This window comes from Chrysoperla carnea, chromosome 2 (genome assembly GCF_905475395.1).
Source record: "Chrysoperla carnea chromosome 2, inChrCarn1.1, whole genome shotgun sequence".
Lineage (NCBI taxonomy): Eukaryota > Metazoa > Arthropoda > Insecta > Neuroptera > Chrysopidae > Chrysoperla > Chrysoperla carnea.
The window spans coordinates 63,466,425-63,487,205 of record NC_058338.1 but is presented as its reverse complement, the minus strand read 5'-3'; the positions used below and the strand labels follow the sequence as shown (position 1 = coordinate 63,487,205).

Genomic DNA, 20,781 nt, shown 5'->3' with positions numbered 1-20,781 from the left:
TTGAATAAGTGGTGGTTTTATTAAATCACTTTTGGATAAACCCTTTGTTTTCCAACCTTGTTAACAATTGATCGATTGAATGAGTAATTTATTAATTTATATTTGTGATTTATTTATTTGATGGATTTGCTTGTTTAATTGATCGATTTTTGATAAATAGGTGGTTTGATTAAATTATTCTTGTTTAAACTTTGTTTTCCAAATTGTTTTGTTTTTTTTTCTCTTTTTATCATCAAAATGCCTACTAGTCAGGAAAAAGCGGCTTCCGATCTCCAGGTTTTAATTGCCAGGCGGGAACGATATTTTCAATGTATACAACAAGCGTTCGATTTAATTCCACGTTTGAATGATTTAAACATATGCAGGCAATTTAAAGCAAGATGTAAAACGTTGGACAAAGCATATTCCGAATTCGATGCCGTTCAGAATAAAATATTAGAAACAAACGCCTTAGCAGCTGTAGAACATCGAATATCAGACGTTTTAGCATCCTCACAGGCATTTGACAATTTGTTCTATGCTGTTAGAGCTGCGGAAGCTTCTTGGTCTGAACCACAAACCGTTTCAACTCCTTCCGCCCCAACAATCAAACCAAAATTGCCTCATATCACTCTGCCGACATTTGATGGGACTTATGAAAAGTTTGATTCATTTAAATCATTATTTGATACATTGATTCATAATCAAGGACATCTATCAACCATTGAAAAGTATAGCTATCTACGTTCTTCCGTCTCCGGCACTGCTCTGACTGCCATACAAGGTCTACCATTTGCGGAAAATTCCTATGAAACTGCCTACAAAACTTTAGTCACTAGATTCACAAACAAAAGAGTTATTGCATCTAATGTGTGTCAGAAGCTATTTTCTGTGAAACCTTTTACGCAAGAAAGTCAACTTAAAGGATTTTTAGAAGATTTTAATGTTCAAGTGGAAGCTTTAAACAACCTTGCTTTAACTAGTGTTTCGGATTTTCTTATTTCGTTCATGGCTCTTAGGCTGCTTGATCCTCAAACACGTCAAGCTTTTGAGGATACAAGAGCTAACGATCCTACTGTACCAACTTATGCCGATATCCGTAAATTTGTAGAAGGGCGTATTGCTACATGTGAGGTAATTAACTCTTCGTCAGCAAAGACAAATTACCCTAAGCCGATGGGTTCTATGAAAGTTCCAGTTAAGAGAGCCATGGTTGCTCATGCTTCTCCTCCGCTGAAGCCTAGTGTGCAATCAACCTCTTCCAAGCCTGCAGATTTGAGCCACACCTGTCCATGTTGTGCTAAATCTCACCGAGTCGTAGAATGCAATCAGTTTGGTAATATGACTATTTCGCAACGCTATGAAGTTTTACGTAAAAAACTTTTATGCTTTTCCTGTTTTGGACCACACGCTCGATCGACATGTTCTTCTAAATTTTCATGCAGACATTGTGGATCCAAAGCCCATCATACCATGCTTCATAATGATAGTAAAGCCAATATTCCTCCTATATCATCTGCCAGTGAGCCTACCGTTGCACTGTCAGGTAATATTATGCCTTCGCCGTCTGTACATCAGCATAAGCAAATTCTATTGGGAACTGCTATAGTTAGTATTCCTGATGTATTTGGTCATCATCATGATGTCCGAGTTTTAATCGATCCAGGAAGTATGATCAATATTATTTCTCAATCACTAAAGGATCGCCTTACTTTACCAATGACAGCGTCTAACATTCGCATCTCGGGTATAGGATCCGGGAAACCCCAACCAGCCAAAGGTACTGTTGTTTGTACTGTCAACTCAAAACATAGTCCGTTCTCTATCACCGTTGAAGCGGCTGTGTTACCAACCATAGCAACTAAAATTCCTGCCGTCCCAGTTGTACAAAATATTGTCAATAAACTTTCTCAGCTACAACTTGCCGATCCTCAGTTCTATAGCCCTGCTTCGGTTGAGATGCTCATCGGAGCACAACATTACGCCAACCTTCTGACTTCGGAACCTGTAGTTCCAGGTCACCCCTCTCTGGTTCCATCCATGTTCGGAACACTTGTTATGGGTGAATGTCCATCGATGTCATCGAATGAGTATCAATCATATTGGATAATGCACTCTGACACAGACCTTTCGTACCAGTTACAGAAGTTTTGGGAAGTTGAAGAATTGCCTGTCAAAACTCCGTTGAACCCAGAAGATGTTAAGTGTGAGGAACACTTTGTCAAAACTCATCGCCGTGATTCCGATGGAGCTTATATTGTACGATTGCCATTTCGTAATGGTGAAGCTCCGGAGCTAGGTGATAACCGTGTCTCTGCACTAAATCGTCTAACTAAATTAGAAAAACGTTTAGAAAAACAGCCTACGTTTAAAGATTTGTACCATGCAAATCTTCAAGATTACCTCAGTTCTGGTCACATGGTACTTGCCGAGAAGAACTCGTCTTATGTTTTGACCCATCATGGAGTTACGAAAGATAGCTCCACAACTAAAGTTAGAGTTGTATTTAACCCTGCTGAGAAAACCAATGCCACCTTCCCTTCTTTAAATGAGACTTTATTAGCCGGTCCTAAGCTTCAAAACAGTATTAACGATATTGTTTTGAATTTCCGCTTGCACCGAGTTGCTATCACAGGAGATGTAAAACAAATGTATAGAGCCATCAAATTGGATGAAAGAGATAGTAAATTTCAGCAGATATTGTGGCGTTTCGATCCCTCTCAACCTGTACAACAGTATGAAATAACCCGTGTTTGTTTTGGCATTACTAGCTCGCCTTACCATGCCCTCCGTGTGATGAAACAATTAATTCAAGATGAAGGATTTAAATATCCGACTGCTGCTAAAGTTCTAGAAACTGACATGTATATCGATGATGTGTGTACCGGAGCTTCCTCCATTGCTGAAGCCCGTCAGCTACGTGCCGACTTATCTGCTTTGTTATCGACGGCTGGGTTTGAGTTAAGGAAATGGGCAAGCTCTCATGCCGCCGTTCTAAGTGACCTACCTCACGAATATAAGGAAAAGCCTCACAAATTTGGTGACATTGAAACTATTCAAGTTCTTGGAATTCAATGGATATCTGAGGATGATGTATTTTGCTATCGAATTGAAACCATCCCTAATTGCACCACTAAACGCCAAGTTTTATCACAAATTGCCCGTACCTATGATTTACCAGGATTTTTGGGACCTGTAGTTATCTGGATGAAGATATTGATGCAAAAAATCTGGCTACAAGGAATCGACTGGGATGATCCTTTACCGTCTTGTATGATTGATCAATGGAGTCAGTTTGCCAAAGAAATGCCTTGCCTTCAAACCATCAAAATTCCACGTGATATTCTCGACACTTACATTCATCCACCCGAGCTTGTTGGGTTTTCTGATGCCTCTAGCTCTGCAATGGCTGCTGCTGTCTATTTGCGAGTCGTTTGTTCGGATCAACGCGTGTTGATTAGCTTGATCCGTGCTAAAACTAAAGTCGCTCCAGTAAAACCAGTCACTATTCCCCGCCTTGAGTTAAATGCCAGCTGCATGCTTGCTAAGATTATCGAATCTTTATTGCCACTCCGCGCTCGTCTTCATATAGAAAAGCTTTACCTATTTACAGATTCAATGGTAGTTTTGTCATGGCTACGAACCCCTGCTCATTTACTCAAGGTTTTCGTTGCTAATCGTGTTGTTAACATTTTAGATCGGACTTTACCATCTCAATGGTTCCATGTTCCAACAGCTGATAACCCTGCCGATATTGCCAGTCGTGGCTGTATGCCAAGTCAGCTTGTAAACCATAAGTTGTGGTGGTCAGGTCCCGATTTTTTGCGCGAAGATTTTTCTTTATGGCCAAGCCAAGAAGTATCCTCGGTTCCTGACCTGCCCGACCTAAAAGAGGTTGGCCCATCATTGATAGGCCATGTTACAGGTGGAGATGATAGTGTTGTTCTTCTTCTAGAACGTTTCTCATCTCTTGTTAGAGCCAAGCGAGTTATAGCATGGATGTTGAGATTTAAGAAAAACACTTCGCTTCCCAAGGAACAACGCAATTTCCAGTGTTTATCTGTCGCCGAGCTTCGAAACGCCGAAATAGTATTAATAAAAATCACTCAACATTTTTATTTGCCACACGAAATAGATTCTGTCCGTCAAGGAGTTCGCTCTAAATCGTTTCCCTCTTTAACACCTTTTCTCGATAATGATCTCCTCAGGGTGGGGGGTCGTTTAGCCGAAGCTCCAGTGTCATATGATGCTCGCCATCCCTTTATCTTACCTGCCAAATGTCATCTTTCTAAGCTCATTGTGGAACATTTTCATATTACCAGCCTACATGGTGGTAATAAAATTGTCCAGTGTCTTATCCAACAATCGTATTATATCCCTCGGGTGCGTGAACTGGTTCGTAAAATCATTTTCAAATGTACTCGTTGTGTCCGTTTTATTGCCAAGCCTAATCAGCCATTTATGTCCAGTTTGCCTGCGTCACGTTTCGTTCAAGGTCGACCCTTTGTTCATACTGGGGTAGATCTAGCCGGACCATATCCCATAAAAGATGGATCTCGACGAAATAGTCCAATTAATAAGTGTTATTTTGCCCTTTTTGTGTGCTTCTCAACGAAAGCTATTCACCTTGAGCTATTATCATCTCTCTCTACCGACTGTTTTCTTGCCGCTCTAGATCGTTTTATTGCGAGAAGAGGTTTGCCCAAAACTATGTTTTCTGATCGAGGTACGAACTTTGTAGGTGCGTCTCGAGGTCTGGAAGAAACTTTTCAATTTGTCAGAGAAAATAGTAAGATTTTTTCGGATTACCTTTTGGGACGGGAAATCGAGTGGGTTTTTAACGCTCCAGCCAACCCGTCAGCCGGTGGTTTGTGGGAAGCCGGGGTAAAGTCGGTTAAACACCACTTAAAACGTCTCTTATCTGATAGAGCCTTGCTATACGAAGAATTGTGTACCCTTCTTGCGCGCATCGAGGCCATCTTGAACTCACGTCCGTTAGGTATTTCTGCCTCTTGTCCCATTGACGATATTTCTTGCCTAACTCCTGGTCATTTTTTGATCGGAGCCCCGTTATTGTCTCGCCCTGAACCAGACATTACCAATGTACCCTCCAATCGTATCCCAAGGTGGGAACTATTGCGTCAAGTGTCCCAACATTTCTGGAAACGGTGGTCCCGTGAATATCTGCACACTTTAATTCAACGACAAAAGTGGTGGGATCACGTTGAGAATGTAAAAGTGGGTGATGTCGTGGTTATCATGGTCGAAAACCAGCCCCCGATCAAATGGCCATTGGCAAGAATTACTGCCCTGTTGCCGGCGAAAGATGGAGTAGTTCGCATCGTTAAGTTGCGAACTAGTTCCGGCCATCTCACCCGACCCGTTCGTAAATTGTTGATACTCCCTGTCCTTCCGTAACCTTATACAGTCCACTTAGTGTTTCCTGTGTCCCGTTTCCTGTTAAATGTTCCCATGTCCCGTGCTTTATTTTATTTTAATTTCGAGTTTTGTAAAAGTGCCAAATGCTATCGCTATAGCATCTTTATTTGTATTTGTAATTGTTTTAAATATGGTTTGCCAATCGCCGATTTCACAATTGTCTAAATGGTTAAAGGTGCAATCCATTGCAGTTGAAAAATGTTCATTTTGGTGGGGGGTAATGTATGGACCTTCCCTATGGTACGGATCCCTAAACCATTCCCTTTACACTGGTGCCTACACAAACGCACAATGCGCAAATTTTGTGCGTGATCTAGACACACCTTTAATCAATTTACATTATTGATTATTGATCGTTGTGGTGTGTTAAAAGCCAGTTTAATCAATATACGTTTTGATCGTTGAGTTAAAAACCAGTTTAAACAATATACGTGTTATATAAAGTTTTTATGTGTTTTTATGGACGATATCGCGCCAATATAATAATTTAAATAAAGTTATGTTTTCCAAGGAATAATAATAAGGTAAGCACCAGCTAATTTTCCTAATTTGATTTTCGTACCCAACAGTATAATCTTAGTGACTTCTCTGTATTCCCACAGGAACATACATTTATATGTATAGAAAGAAGAGAATAATAATCCCATAATGATTAGGGTGGGGGTGTATGACATATATAATGTATACATGTGAATGGATGTTGTACTTTTCCCAAATATATAAAGCTTATATTCTGTTCAAATGACATCAAGTAACTTCCATGATTAAAATAGGCATGAATTTAACTAGACATTGATTAATAATTCTTGGTTACTTAGTAAATCTTTAATATTCCAAAGAACTAAACATTTTCTTATAGTCAAATACAATTTCGGACTTTTTCTATAATTTCAAATATCTAAACAATATTCAAACAAAAATTATTCATTAATTACTAGTTCTTTTCCCTCCACTTTGCAGTATTATTGGCAGTATTTCTTAAACTAATTCATTTACAGAGTAGTTCAAAATTACATGATATTATTTAAGTTGCTTGTTCTCTAGTTCAAAATAATCGAAATAATTTAATTTCATTTAAACCCCAATAGATTGGTATTTAACAATACAATTTTGAAAGTAATTGTTTGAAAGAGCACACTATGGAAAGTAATTGCACGAGGATTCATTGCTTCCTTGCCACTTAAAAAAGTATCAGAACGATTATCCTGGAGTTGTGGCGGATTTTACGATCATAATTCTAAAATTTTGCACATTATCTTCAAAGCGCCTCACCATTTTCTTATTCCATTCCTTAGATTAAAAATCATATCTATTTGTCCTGTTAAAGTTAATAAAAAGTTAGTGTCTCCCATAATTATCAAATAATGAGCTCTCACAATATTCACTTACAAGAAGCTGTAGTAAGATTGACATATTGACTAACATATTTGCACTTTATTAAAATTTGGCTTTATTGTTGATTTTGAGCAAGAGAACACACCTATAACACACCTTGAGCTAGAGAACACACCTATAGTGCGGCACAATTTTGAAACATCCTGTACATAAAACTCATAAAGTGAGTAGAGGAAAAAAATTAAGTAAGATTTTGAAGGTAATATGAATGTTGTTTGCGAAATTTTAGAAACTTCGGTCTTACTCAGATTAATTTACTTAATGACCCTTGAATTACATCTGAAAAAATCGTTTAAAACTATTATTTCGATTTAACAAATCTAAGCGCTTCGCAGAAATTTTTAATTTTTCGTTCCAAAAAGCTTCCAGAAATAAATTCAAATTATATAAAACGAAGAAAAATCTTTCTTTAAAACAATATAATATATTAGTATTTAACGTCATATATAATGACTATGACGTTTTGCTTGAAAGAGAGTTTTGCTTGGTTGCTTTTATATTTATTCGAAAAATCATTTTTGTTTTCTGTTTGATACATAAATGAGCTTTTATTAAAGCAACAAAACCATCGATAATCTCTATTTAAAATAAAAGTATTGTTGGCTAGTATTACTCACAAAATTAGTGTTAGTTATTATTATGGCATTGAATATGTTTAAGTAAATACTCACACTACAATTTTTCAATGAAACAATGGAAGTAGGATGGAAAAAGTATGCCTCCCCTTCCAACTCCTTCTACTCTATCCCTTAGGATTAAGTTTTACTTCCAAATGTGTCTTTTGTTATAAGATGAAATACACACAGGCGACGCATTTTCTTTACATTCGCCTACTTGTTCCATATAAATAACATCATGAGACAACTTTTCTACTCTATATACATAAAGATATTGTATTCTAAATATATCTTATAAATATTTATTGAATTTTTGTCATCAAAAGAAAGAAAATATTAAAATTATATATGTTCTTACAAATATACATATATATATATATATACTAACACAGATAGAGATATTCAATGATGTAGGTAGTAGGGAACAAACATACAAGACAAAAGGACAAAAAGAAATATGTGGCCTCAAAAAGGAGTATTGAATTTTAATATAAATTTGTTTGTTTTATTGTAAAATTATTGATTTTATATGAGACGTGAGACTTATTTAATTTTTCGTTTTTGTATCAATGTAGATTTGATGTAAATTTGTGTTAAATTAAATAAAATAATTTATGATTTTAAAGAATTATTGGATATTGGAGTCCACTGCTATCCAACATAAAAACCAAATTTTCAAGTGTCAGTAGGGAATGAAACTAAAAAGTGAAAGAATGAAAGTAGGATAAGGATTAATAAATAGTTCATAAAAAGGAGGTAATATGTTTCTCGATCCACGTTTGCACCATCGGTTTTCCTTTAAAAATATTTAAGCACTTAGCTAATGCCAAAAGTTAAACGTACCGTTTTTCAATACAAAAGAAAATACAAAAATTTCCCAATTTTTATTTCTTGGGTCGATTCTTCATCTAGTGTACGTACTTCATTTTCATAGTTAATGAAAACTTCTAAGAGCTTACATGCTCAGGAAAATCACAAGAAGTATGCAAAGCCAAAGACAAATTATAGTTGCTTTAAATTGATGAAACTGTTACATTTTCAAAACTTCATTTGATGGTATTTGACGATCATGTGATAATATTTGTGAACTTATCTGCTGATCCGAGAAGAATTTGGTCTAAAGAAGTGTTAATCATAGAGTAACCAAAAATCTAAATTTGTGAAAACAAAAAATCCACACTTATGTGACAAATGTAGTAGGCAAATGCACTTTTTTCTCATAGAAGAACAAGTGAAATTTACAAAATTAATAAAACAACCGACAAATTTTCGGGTAAGAACCCTAAACTCGCACTTAAAAAATATACAAGGACACTCTTTCTATTAAATTACGTTTTTCCTTAAAGCATTTTAAAGATCTTCGCCAATTTTTTACTTTTTATCGGATACGGAACGCCAAACTCGCACTTGAAACATTGCCAAGAACATTCCCCGTTAAATTAAATTTCAAACAAAACTAACGAAATTAAAATCAGTTTATCCGTTTAGGCGCTACGATGCCACAGACAGACAGACACACACACACACACACACACACACATAGCGGTCAAACTTATAACACCCATTTTTTTTTTAGTTTAGGGGTTAAAAAAGGTATTAATGATTATCATAAAATTTTGCAAAAATCCTCTTTTAAGAGAATATATGTTTAACCCTCATCACAATGTATGTCAAATTTTTATTCAACCAAGATTTTTTTTCAATTTCATGAGCATCTTACCTATATTTCGAAATAATCGCATCAACATTATATCTATATACAAAAATATTTATATAAACAATGACATTACGCTCATATTGACATTTTTCTCAACCGAAAATGAATACGAATAATCATAAAATGAATTCTCATACAGAGAAAATAGAAAACAAAACTTAATAACATAACAACAAATTACAATCACAATATATGATGTAGTCGGATGAAAAAGTCGATAAAGTGGATGTTGTGCGGTTTTTAAAGGTTTTGTTGCGTAAAATTTCTATTCAAAGCAGATAAACTTCTGAAGCTTGGTAATGAATTGTGGTAACTGCATTTGTGGATAATGAATTATGGTAACTGCATATCTAATGCAATGAAAAAAACGGTTCCTTGAAGAAAGCGCTTTCTTAACTATATTGTTTTCCAATAAAGAAATTTCCAAAAAGTACTATTTTTACAGGCGAATAATTTATCAGTAATCTGAGCTTACAAATAAAATTTAATCATAAAAAGGTGGGATAGAATGTTTATGAAAAGAGTCATAAATTAATATTTCCAAACATAAAGTTCTGGAACATATCTATTTATTCAGCCATGAAGTCATTTTGGTAACGACATCCTACAAATGAAAAAATACACACAAACCCCAATAATATAATCCAAAAAATAGATAGCAAAATTTATTTTTATTCATGTTATAAAATGTTAATTTTGTATTGAAAAGATTTGGGAGGGGAGGTAAGCATGGAGGCATAAAAAACTAAATATACACACAAAATAAGAAAATGACATCGAAAAATTTGGTAAACAACAGCCGAAAATATGTTTCTGCTTATTTTTGTTGTCTGGTCTATTTTTATATAAGCATTATATAAAATAATATTAAATAAATATCCAACATACAGGGTGGCTTAGAAAACTAAACAGTCAGGCAGCGGCTGTGTGAACCATTATAATTAATGGGACGTTCAAATTGATTACACTGCCGTCGCTTGGATAAGAAGGAAGTAACCGACCCCACCCACAATATTGCAGTTAGTAATATTAGAGTTAGGTTAAAATAAACTAAATAAAGATTAAAAAAATAACGATGTAGGTGGCCTCTGTTATAGATAGATATCTGAAAATAGGAGGCTAAATCCCATTATTATTATAAAAATAATAAATGCAAAATTTAAAAAAGCGGTATGCATTATCCATGTTTTTAGGAATAACTGTAACAAACTGCAAAATGCGACTCTACTGTATATGTGTGGAGATGTTTTAAACGGTTCTTATATAAGTGATAAAATTTGCGTCTTTTTAACTCAAAAAATACCGAAAAAACCTCGGTCACCCAGGTACTAGTAGATGATATTAAAACGGCTGGTCATATTTTCTTCTCAGTTTAGAACCATTTTTAAATCGGTTTTCAAAATTCCATTGAAGTCCTGGTTGGAAGATGTGCTATTACAGCCAGATATAAAATTTTATTTAATTTTTATATAAACATTTTTGCTGGGGCTAAATATGATAAAGGCGTTGCTGTTTTTTACTCTTTTTGTCTTAAATATTTTCAGTCAGTTATATTAGTGTGATACCTCTACTACAACTAAACAAAGAAAGAATGCTTTTCATGGCTCAAAATATTCAAAGAGGAAATTTTCATGAGAACGAAAAAACAAACTAAATCAGTAAAACAATGGTCTGTTTCTTGCTAGTCAGTTCAATCCTACATTTGAGCAGTATTGTCCAACGTAACTGTTGTCTATGCGTAAATAACTAATGCCTGCTGAAACCAAATTTAATCCTGTTATGGTAGTTTAATTGAAAATTGCTGATTTTCGCCTTAAAAATGGTACAACATATCAAAGGTAACATCCAAATAAACTTTGTTCGTACGATAAATAGTTTTCTTCGCTATTTTTAACTTTTTATTCTCAGCCAACCTGTACTTATGTACATTTTCGTCTGTTTATTAGATTATATTCACTGGCAAAATCCAATGTTCGCTTTTCAGTTTTCGCACAAAAAGCTTTTTTTTTGTTAGTAGGTATATATGTTTATATAGCTTGATCGGTATTTTATAGCCTCATAAAAGAATGTAAATGGTGTGGAAATACTAGAGCTTTTTGCATTTTTCACATTTGAAGACACAACAGTCAATGTTCTAGAGAATGGTGTGATTGTAGTACACCCCTCGGCCTCATATGAGGGTTGTGTTGTGTATGTTGTACAACATTGATAAATATTGTGTTTATTATTAGAAAGGTGTTAAATTCTGTTTCTTGTTCTTTACTTTTTTTATGTACTTAATTTTTCTTTTTTTAAGATTTTGTTTTGTAGCTTTTTCGTATGGGTGAATCAATTTTTTTTAAATGTTTTTTAATATTAAACATAAATCTTTTGCTTTGTTTAAAAAAAAACATTTTACCCAAGAATCATGATTAGAGAACAATAAGTACTATTTTCTTTCTAATTTTTCCTCGAAATTTTTGTTAAAAACCAAGAAAAAATGCTATATGACATATTTTTAAATTACAGTTCCTCCGATAGCTGACGTTTTTAAAAAAAATATTTTGATCAAAATACAGTTTATTTTTGTTATGAGGATTAAATCTCTAATTTAAAGTGTTATAGTGTTATATAAATTGGTTAATAAAAAAACCCAAAGAACTAGGCTCAATCTGATAGGCTCAATTAGAACATGATGTCCACCATCAAACTTTGAAACTTTTGTTTCAATGATTTTTCATTGGTTAACTACAAAACGAGACATTTAGGTGTATAGTTTAAAATAACCCATCCTGTATACCAGTGAAGTAACGCTTATCTAATATTTTTATTTTCATTTTACAAATCTATCAATACTTTTAATATATATGACAAATCCATTTACATTTCTAGACTCATAATCAGTCGAAGACACTCATTATCAGAAATTTGCCAATATTCTAATAATATTAACAATAGACTAGCTCGAAGTGTGTGGAATTCCGCTCCCATAGTTACCGTAACTTGTGGCGTCCTTGTAAAAAAACAATAAAAAGCAAATATCGGGTAGTTGAAAAAAATCTAAAGTTAAATTATTAAAATAGAAACAAATAGTACTTAAATGTCTGAGTATTAGGAAAGCATCTGTAAAAACTATCATGTTTCCCTAATAAACTTATTTTTAATTTTTAATTTTTTTAGCGGTACATTTTTAGACCGTGAGCATCTTTCCTTCAACCTAGACATAATAAGCTTGAAAATGAGCAGTGAACTATGGAATTTGAGAAAAAGAAGATAAGGGTAGGACAGAAAAAAAAACTTACTAGAGTAATAATAATATATAAAATAAGAAGATTGATTGATCGCCTGAAGGTAGTTTTATAATTCGTATCTGAAGGACTCAAGTAATATTCGAGAGATATTATAAAAAATTTATCTTTCCTAATGTCCCCTGTACAGATAACGGCTAGTTTATCAATAAAGAAGCTCTGATTGATTTTTATTAAATTTAAACATTTAATGTTAATTTTAATTAATTATCTAATGAATATGGAATGAACACCAAAACACAATAAGAATAAACACGAATTTTTTTATCAAAATGTGTATCGGATTTAAAAAATAATTTGATTTTAATATTAAATTCATCATAATAATTACAAATTCACAGTTTTTTTTGTTGTTGTTATCATACACATTTATGATAGAGCGAATGCAAAATAATTAAGGCACATTTCCAATAATTAATTAGCAGTAATGTGTAGAATTTAATGTAAATTACACATGCATGTATATTATGACTTGTATATACAATAATCATAATTAATTAGTCATACTATGTAGTTTTCACGGTATTCATGATAATGGTCAGTTATACTATAATCGATTAGAATTTTGTGTTCAAAAAATATATGTGGTTTTCAACTAATATATAAAAGAAGAAACTAACTGATCGATCAACGCACAACTAAAATCGCTGGGTCTAGAAGCATGAAATTTGTTACACACGTTCCTTAAATAACGTAAGTGTGCACTTACAAAGGATTTTTTGGAAATTTCAACCCTCTAATGGTTGGAAATTTTGTATGGTTTACCAATGTAAATAATTTGATAGACAAATAGATCAACGTTTGCTATAGTGTCATGTTACTGATGTTTTTTTAATTTCATGTGGTTTCTAATATTTATAACAGTGAATTCTAATTATTATTCTCACAAGCAGCACGTTAGGAATGATATTTTATAAATCGAAAATCTGAAAATATATTTTATCGTTTTATTAAAATTTTCCATTTTTATCGTTTCGAAAAAAACCATTATCAATATTTCCAATTTTTGAATTAATTTTATACTCTTAGTTACATTGATAATTTGCTTACGTTGTTTAGGTATGAGTGACTGAAAAAATAATTTGGGAGCCCAACTAATAAACCAATAAATGTAGATAAATTATATATTTAGGGGTGGGCCAAGCATATTATAGATTTTTATGAAGGAGCTGAATGCGAGCGCAGCGGACTCCACCGACGAAGTTCAACCTATCCGAAGGCGTCGAAATGTTCTTATTGTCCTAGAGATGGCGTAGAAGGCTCTAATTGTCTGGGAGATGGAATTAAAGTTTTTGTTAAGCGGGCTGGCTAAGCAGGACCATGCATACATAGTATAGCCATGAATGAATGAGAGTTTCAACTGAGCGCAGCGAACTTCAAGAGATAGGTCTTATGGTTCAAGAGATAGGAGTAATGGTTGTGTAAAGTGGGATGGCTAAGCGGGGGTGGGCTAGTGGGGGGTATAGCTCGGCTTAATGGGCGGACAAATCATAGTATAGCTTATAATGAATTGGAGCTGCACGTTAATTTATGCACGCTGATCAAAATAAAAAAAAAATAAATAAATAAATAAATAAATAAATAAAATATAGGTGAAACAAAGTTTGCCGGATACTCTAAAAATTCCATAAATTCCTGGTGCTAGAACCATGTAAAATAGGATGTGTCCTTGTATTTAAAATTGCAGATGCCCCGAGAAACAGGTTCGTTAACTGCTAGTTTACTAAAAAAATTTTTAACGGTCGAACCTATAGTTGATTCGTTTATGAAGTACATTTTTAAAGCACACAGTTTAATGTTAGTAGTTCGATCTTTTAATTCTGGTTTAAAATAACTTATATTTAGCAAAAATATAAATTCGATTCAATTAAATTGTACTATAAGGCTCGAAAACATACTTTGAAGTTCAAAAAGTAAGCCTCGATACAACGCATCAAGTATAGACAAAAAACTTATTTATTTCTTTACTTTTACAAGCAGCCAAGCTCTCAGACGTTGTTTATATTATAGGATAGTTTTTAGTCAAATAGTAAATAACGTAGTACCTAATCACTGATCAAAAAACACACACATTAGTAATTAAGTAATTTAGTCAAGTGAATTAACAGTAACTTAACTTGTGCAGGGTGCTTTATTTTACCTCTTAAATTTATCTATTAATAATCATTTTGAAAACCTTGAATTAAAAGAATTCAGTTTGTTTGTTCATAAGATAATAAAAAGAAAAGATTTTAAAGTATATGAAACTAATTATTAATCTCACTCAATTTTGTTTTTATATAATATTATAAAATAAATATTATTAACACAATAAAATGTATTATAATAATGTTTAAATAAAAAGCTTGTGGGCGAACTTATTACTATTATTATTATTATTATTTTCATTATTATGCTTGCCAAGAAATTTCAAATTATTTGTTTTGATACTTTGCGTCTTCTAATCTCTAATTTTTTACATTATATTATTATACAAACTCTCAAAAGTGAGGTATTTTCTCAAAAATTTTAATGACTTTGGTACTATTATTATATTTTTTTATCTTTTGTTTGACTAAACGTTCTAACGAAATATCTATGATCAAGTTAACGCAAAATAACAAACAAAAAATTTGTTTGACGTGAGAGTTTTTATTCCGGGATACGGTAGTGTCCCAAACAAATCGAGCGCGAAGCAAACACTGCCGGACCATCCTTTACTGGAACCATTTCGCCGCATTTTCAGGCCTTTATTTGAGCATCTCTGGATAAGACCAGAACGCACAAATTTTCGTCATCCAGTAAGCTGTCTCATATTTAAAATTCAAAATTTCAAGTCTGTGGGTCAATTACTTCCGAAGTTAAGCAAAAGCAAAGTTTCGCATTAATGACACTCATTCACTCACTCATGATCATCATAATAGAACTCCGGGAGCTGAAATTTGATACAGAGTTAGGCTTTAACGTGGACGTTGACGTGGTCTCAGATTGGTGCCATGGTGCCATGGTGCGAACCTTATTCTTGGCACGACTTTGGCTAGATTTTATTACTTTTTAGAGAACAAGCAGCACCATCGAGACTTGGCTAGTTTTTTACAGAATGTTTTTGGTAGGATTAAATATCATTTTTACAAACAAGTTGTATGTAAAAGTAGGCTCTTACTTCTGTCTGATAAAAATCTAGGAATCGAAGGAAGAAGGAAGGAAAAAAGAGAGCAAATCAAAGTCGTTATGAACGTCTTTTATAATAAATTTCTAGCCTGTTTTTCTGTATCCTCGCGAGATTTATCTTATTATTTTATCAATGATCATGATTATTTTAAAGCTTATCGTCCTGGCTAATGAGAAAAAACAAACTCACGGTCTAAAAGTGTACTGCCTTGAAAAAACCGGCTAGAGAAACAATATTAAGTATTAATTTTGTTCAATACTTAATTTGTAAATCATATCTGTTATAAAATTGCCTGTAAATAAAAAGAAAGTTCATTACTGTTTCTATTTACCAATTATATTTTATTTTTCCAACCTGTTTTAAACCACGGGTACCGCACTGCAGAATTCCGCACATGTCGAGCTAGTTATAGCTTAATATATTTCGGTACTAAAAATATTTTTTATATACAAAAACTTATATATCAAATTCATAGATCTTTTTGAATTGGTTTTAACTTTGAGTTGACTAACGCGTATATGTTTTGCCAAGCACTTTCAAATTGACATAAATGGTGCTCAGATTTCAAAATATTTAAAAAAATATATATCTTGAATTAAACGTGGACGAAAATTATTGAACTAGGCTAGAATTTTTGAGCCAATCTTACAAAGGACGCAAGTGGCGTTTCGAGTTAGCGACATGTCATTTACTATCTACTTGTGGGATGACCAAGCAGGTAAGCTTGGTAATAAATTAACTTTAAAAAAATAAAAACTATGAAAATTTTCGTCGATCTTTCAAATTTCGACCAAGACAAACAATTCAATTTCGATATAAAACTAATTTTGTATAATGAATTTATTTATTCTAAATAAAATACATCTGTCTGTATTAACCACAAATATATAATAATAAAAACCTATTTATAAAATATCAAAAAAGTTTAAAATACACACGCACACATACTTGTTAGATACAGATTTAGTTATAGAAGTTTAGTTAGTTGATACATCTAACATCTGTGACGCATAAATTACAAAATCTTGACCAAATGTCTTTAAGAAATATTTGAACATTAATTTATATTTTAAATTTAAACCACACATTTCATAGATCAGACATAACAGAGTAGACGACTAAATCTATTAATTAATTATATATCAATTATAAATATTTAATTAAATTTATAAGCAGCTACAAAAAATTATATAAATAATAGTCCAGCAAGTTTACATAGCGACTTTAACAGCCTTCTAAAGTCTCTATGTAAACTTAAAGTTTAACAACTTGGCTCAAAATAAAAATATCGATTGACTATAACGACAATAATAACCAGAATTATATTTAAAAATACCTACATTGGCTCCAAAAACGGCAAAGTTTCAAATTTACTCTATTCATTTTAGAGTTATCAAAGGCAACGCGGGCAGACGTAATTGGGATTTTATAAACACATATACAAAAACTTTAGTTCTATCATCAATATTTCTAACTCTTATAAATTTTAAACTAAATTGATATACTTTCGAAGGCTCTACATATTTGAAGTATACAAATCGTATTGAAATTGACGCTAAAACTAGCGAATGGTTTTTAATGAAACTGTACAGTAATATAGCTGATATATCATAATAACACATGAGATATAATTCAGAAAGATATAATTAATAAAAAAATTTAAAAATTAATTTAATTTGACATTACCATAAATAACAGGTTTCTGTAACAGCAGTCATTTGACATTACCATAAATTACAGATTTCTGTAAAAGTAGTCAATATAAAATATTTCAGGGTCATCTTCTCTGATATACTCATTGAATAATAACTATTATACATTTAAAAAAATAGAAAACCATACATTTATTTTACCTGCGTAAAACAATCCTTACCATCATATCGATTGTTATAAAAAGGGGATAAGCGAGACCAATCTTTACTTTTAAACCCAGCGAAGCGGGTGGGTATCACTCTAGTAATACCATTAATATATACCATTGTAACCAAACGTTTGATATTTATAACTCTTTTTAACGAATGATTAAACTTCAGGATTCGAATAATAATATTTCAAGATGAATCAAAATGTTAAGTATGTCAAAGAGATATCATAATTTTTCAGAGAATTTGAAAATGAATTAACAAGATAAACTACTCTTTGAAAAAGTTCTTGAAAATATTAAGCTTTTTAAAGAATAAACAGCATGAAATGGTTTTCTAACAATTCATTAGTGAAATAAATTACAAGAAAAGATGAAATACTCTAATTTTATATACTTTTAAATAATAATCAACCTTTTACATTTACCTACTTGTTCAAAAATATGAGAATTTCCAAGAAAAGCATACCTTCTTAAAAATATATAGCATACAAAAAAGAGAAAATTAATATTTCTCTAAATGTTAAACCTTCCTTCAGGAGAAAGACTTCTTAGATCTATAAATATTATAAAAATGTCATACAATGGTGAACGAAAATAATATGTAATAAGAGTTTGTTAAATATTTAAGAAACAATCCGAATCTGAATTTTTGTATAACGTTTTAAGTTGAATTGGACAGGCTTAATTTAAACTCAACAATTTATGAGGGAACTCATCGACCAACTTCGTTCACTAGCATTTAGGATAGTGCTTTTATTGGTCAATCGGAAATACACAAAACATATTTAATGTTCGGAATTTAACTTCACAATATAGAGCCTTAATTTATTTAGGTTTATAGAGGTTAATATTTCTTTGTATTATTCCATCACCTTCTACTTGTTTTCGGGTGCTATTACAGCTACATGGGTCTTCTACGTTCAATCAGTACGGCCTGGTTGCCCTTTTACCTATACAATGAGACAAACTCTGTCTTTGTTTTTTGTTTTTTGTTCTCCACGAACCACCTTTACCTACTGGATCAAGAAAAAAAAATCAGCTCTGGAAATTTTTTTTTTATTAAGGATTTAGCTTTCCAGGTTCCATCCAGCTGTCATATCATTTTCTCTATTGAGTGATATTATTTATACTTCTCAAGGATTTCATAAGGTTGATTTAAGGTTGCTTTGTTTATATAATGTATCAGGATATATACAATTCTTCAACAGGATTCAATTTTAATCTTTAAAACCATATATGTCTCGAACTGATGTTTTATCAGCCTTGACACGAATTTCAATTGTTATTTGTTTATTTATTTGTTGTTATTTATTTATTTATTGTTATTTATCTAAACTTATTTATATATTTTTAGGTTGTTTATCTTCCCAACAGGATATTATTTTAAATTTTAAAACCTGACATATCTCGTACTGATCTTATATCAGTCTTGATTCGCTGGATAATAATTTTAAACAAGTCAGCAAATCCTACACATCTCCTAAATTTGTCTGGATACATTATTTCAATAAAATTTGTAATCCTTTGCCTATGGTTTTTATGGTTGCTAGGATATACCCTACAAAAGGCGGCCATAAACGCATCCTGCCTGATCATGTCCATTTCCCCTTTTTATAAAACTTGACTATTTCTGTACGATCTTTATATTGTGGAAAAGAGAGCCAATGAATGAATTAATACTATTATTATTATTATTATGATTATTTTTATTATTATTTTTATAAATATGAGATAGAGAGAGAACCTAATCGTCTTAAATAAATAGAATAACAAATCTCCTTACTATATTCCTCTTAGAAACCTGAAAACTTACTTTAGTCCAAACTCAGAAAACTTACTACAGTCCTCTAGAAAAAAGCAAAAAATTTTCAGTTTTAAATGGGCACACGGTCAAATGTGATGTATTTTTCTATAACAATATCTCGCAAATCGACAATTATATTGACTTCAGTACCAAAGAAACCGTTCTTGGTTTTTTTTTTAATTATCCCGAACTCATATACCTACACAGCTATAAACTTCTGATTTGATAAACGAAGAATGCAATTCCTAAATAATTCCGTTGAAATACCTGAAGCATCTTAAGTTAACGATTTCGATGGCTAGAGTAGCTTTTCCGTACTAAAATTTCATTGGTTTTATGTTGAGATGCATCTTTGATTATTTTCAAAACACTTGATACTATCCAAGTAGATATAAAGTTAACATGTGCTCTTTTTAAAACTCATATTATGTTATTATTATTGTTATTATACTTGAACTTTTTTGTAATTTAAAAATATATTTTCGTGAAAAATATGCAGTTGTATAATAAATTATGTTTAAAAAAAACAAGTGGCTCGAGGACACGAAATTATAAACAGACATCATTTCAAATATTATAATAATTTCAAATGAGACAACCAATTCGACTTTCTTAAATATAAGTTATATTTATACTTTGTAAAGTAATTGTTCGAACATTATTAGATCCAATTCAACTTGGGAAACTTTATCTTGATAGTTTTCAGCGTCTTCTGAAGTAGAAGGAGGAAAATAGGGCACCATAATGTGCCACACGGTCTAATAGTAGAAAAAAATAATAAATAATTTGTGTCAATTTTATTATTTTTTATTTTTTTATTTTATTAATAAAATAATTTTTTTTTTAGAGTGAGAGCCTAGCCGAGCCTGAAACTTGTATGAAGGACATGACAGCCGTAAATGCTTCAACATCAAACGTAAGTTAATAAATTTCGTATAAGCAATTTGATAACAAAATTAAGTACTAATTGTCTCAGCCTACGTTTGATTGTTTACCACTGAATTTTAATTATGTTCACCGATTTCTCCGCTAATTTTTGACTGATTTCGTAAAAAATGTGATCCCATAATTGTAAGTTTTTAAAATTTTAACAATTATGTTTAACTGACTCTGTATATTCTTTTCAAAGGTACACCTAAACTCATTAAAAAGAAAAGAATAAAAATTTGTTAGCAAAAAATAAAACCGGTTCAAAAAAGCAAAAAAATTATTTTAAAGTATCGGTTCCATTCAATAATTCTCTTGTGAGGAATTACTATTTGAAGTCAACACCACTGAATCGATTTTTAGCTAAGGATATGGTAAGCGTCGACGTCGCTTACAAAGATATTATCGATTGATATATGAGTCGGTAATTTATTTTTACTTTTTTTATTTAAGTTTTTACTTTTGTTATTTGTTGCAAAAATTTGTTTAAAGTTAATATTTAATGATATAATAATTTTATTTTTACGATTTTCATTCTTATTATTGAAATGTATAAATTTATTTTAAACATAAAATAAAATAAAGGTTTTATCAAATAATA

At 31.9% G+C, this 20,781-nt stretch overlaps 1 protein-coding gene across 1 annotated transcript; it reads left to right on the top strand.

Annotated features, from left to right (window-relative positions):
• The first annotated feature begins 237 nt into the window (after positions 1-237).
• On the top strand, positions 238-20,178 carry LOC123292831. Its single transcript, XM_044873545.1, has 2 exons — positions 238-3,951; positions 20,101-20,178. Exons 1-2 carry the CDS (start codon positions 238-240, stop codon positions 20,176-20,178), a joined length of 3,792 nt encoding a protein of 1,263 aa, XP_044729480.1.
• The last annotated feature ends 603 nt before the right edge of the window (positions 20,179-20,781 follow it).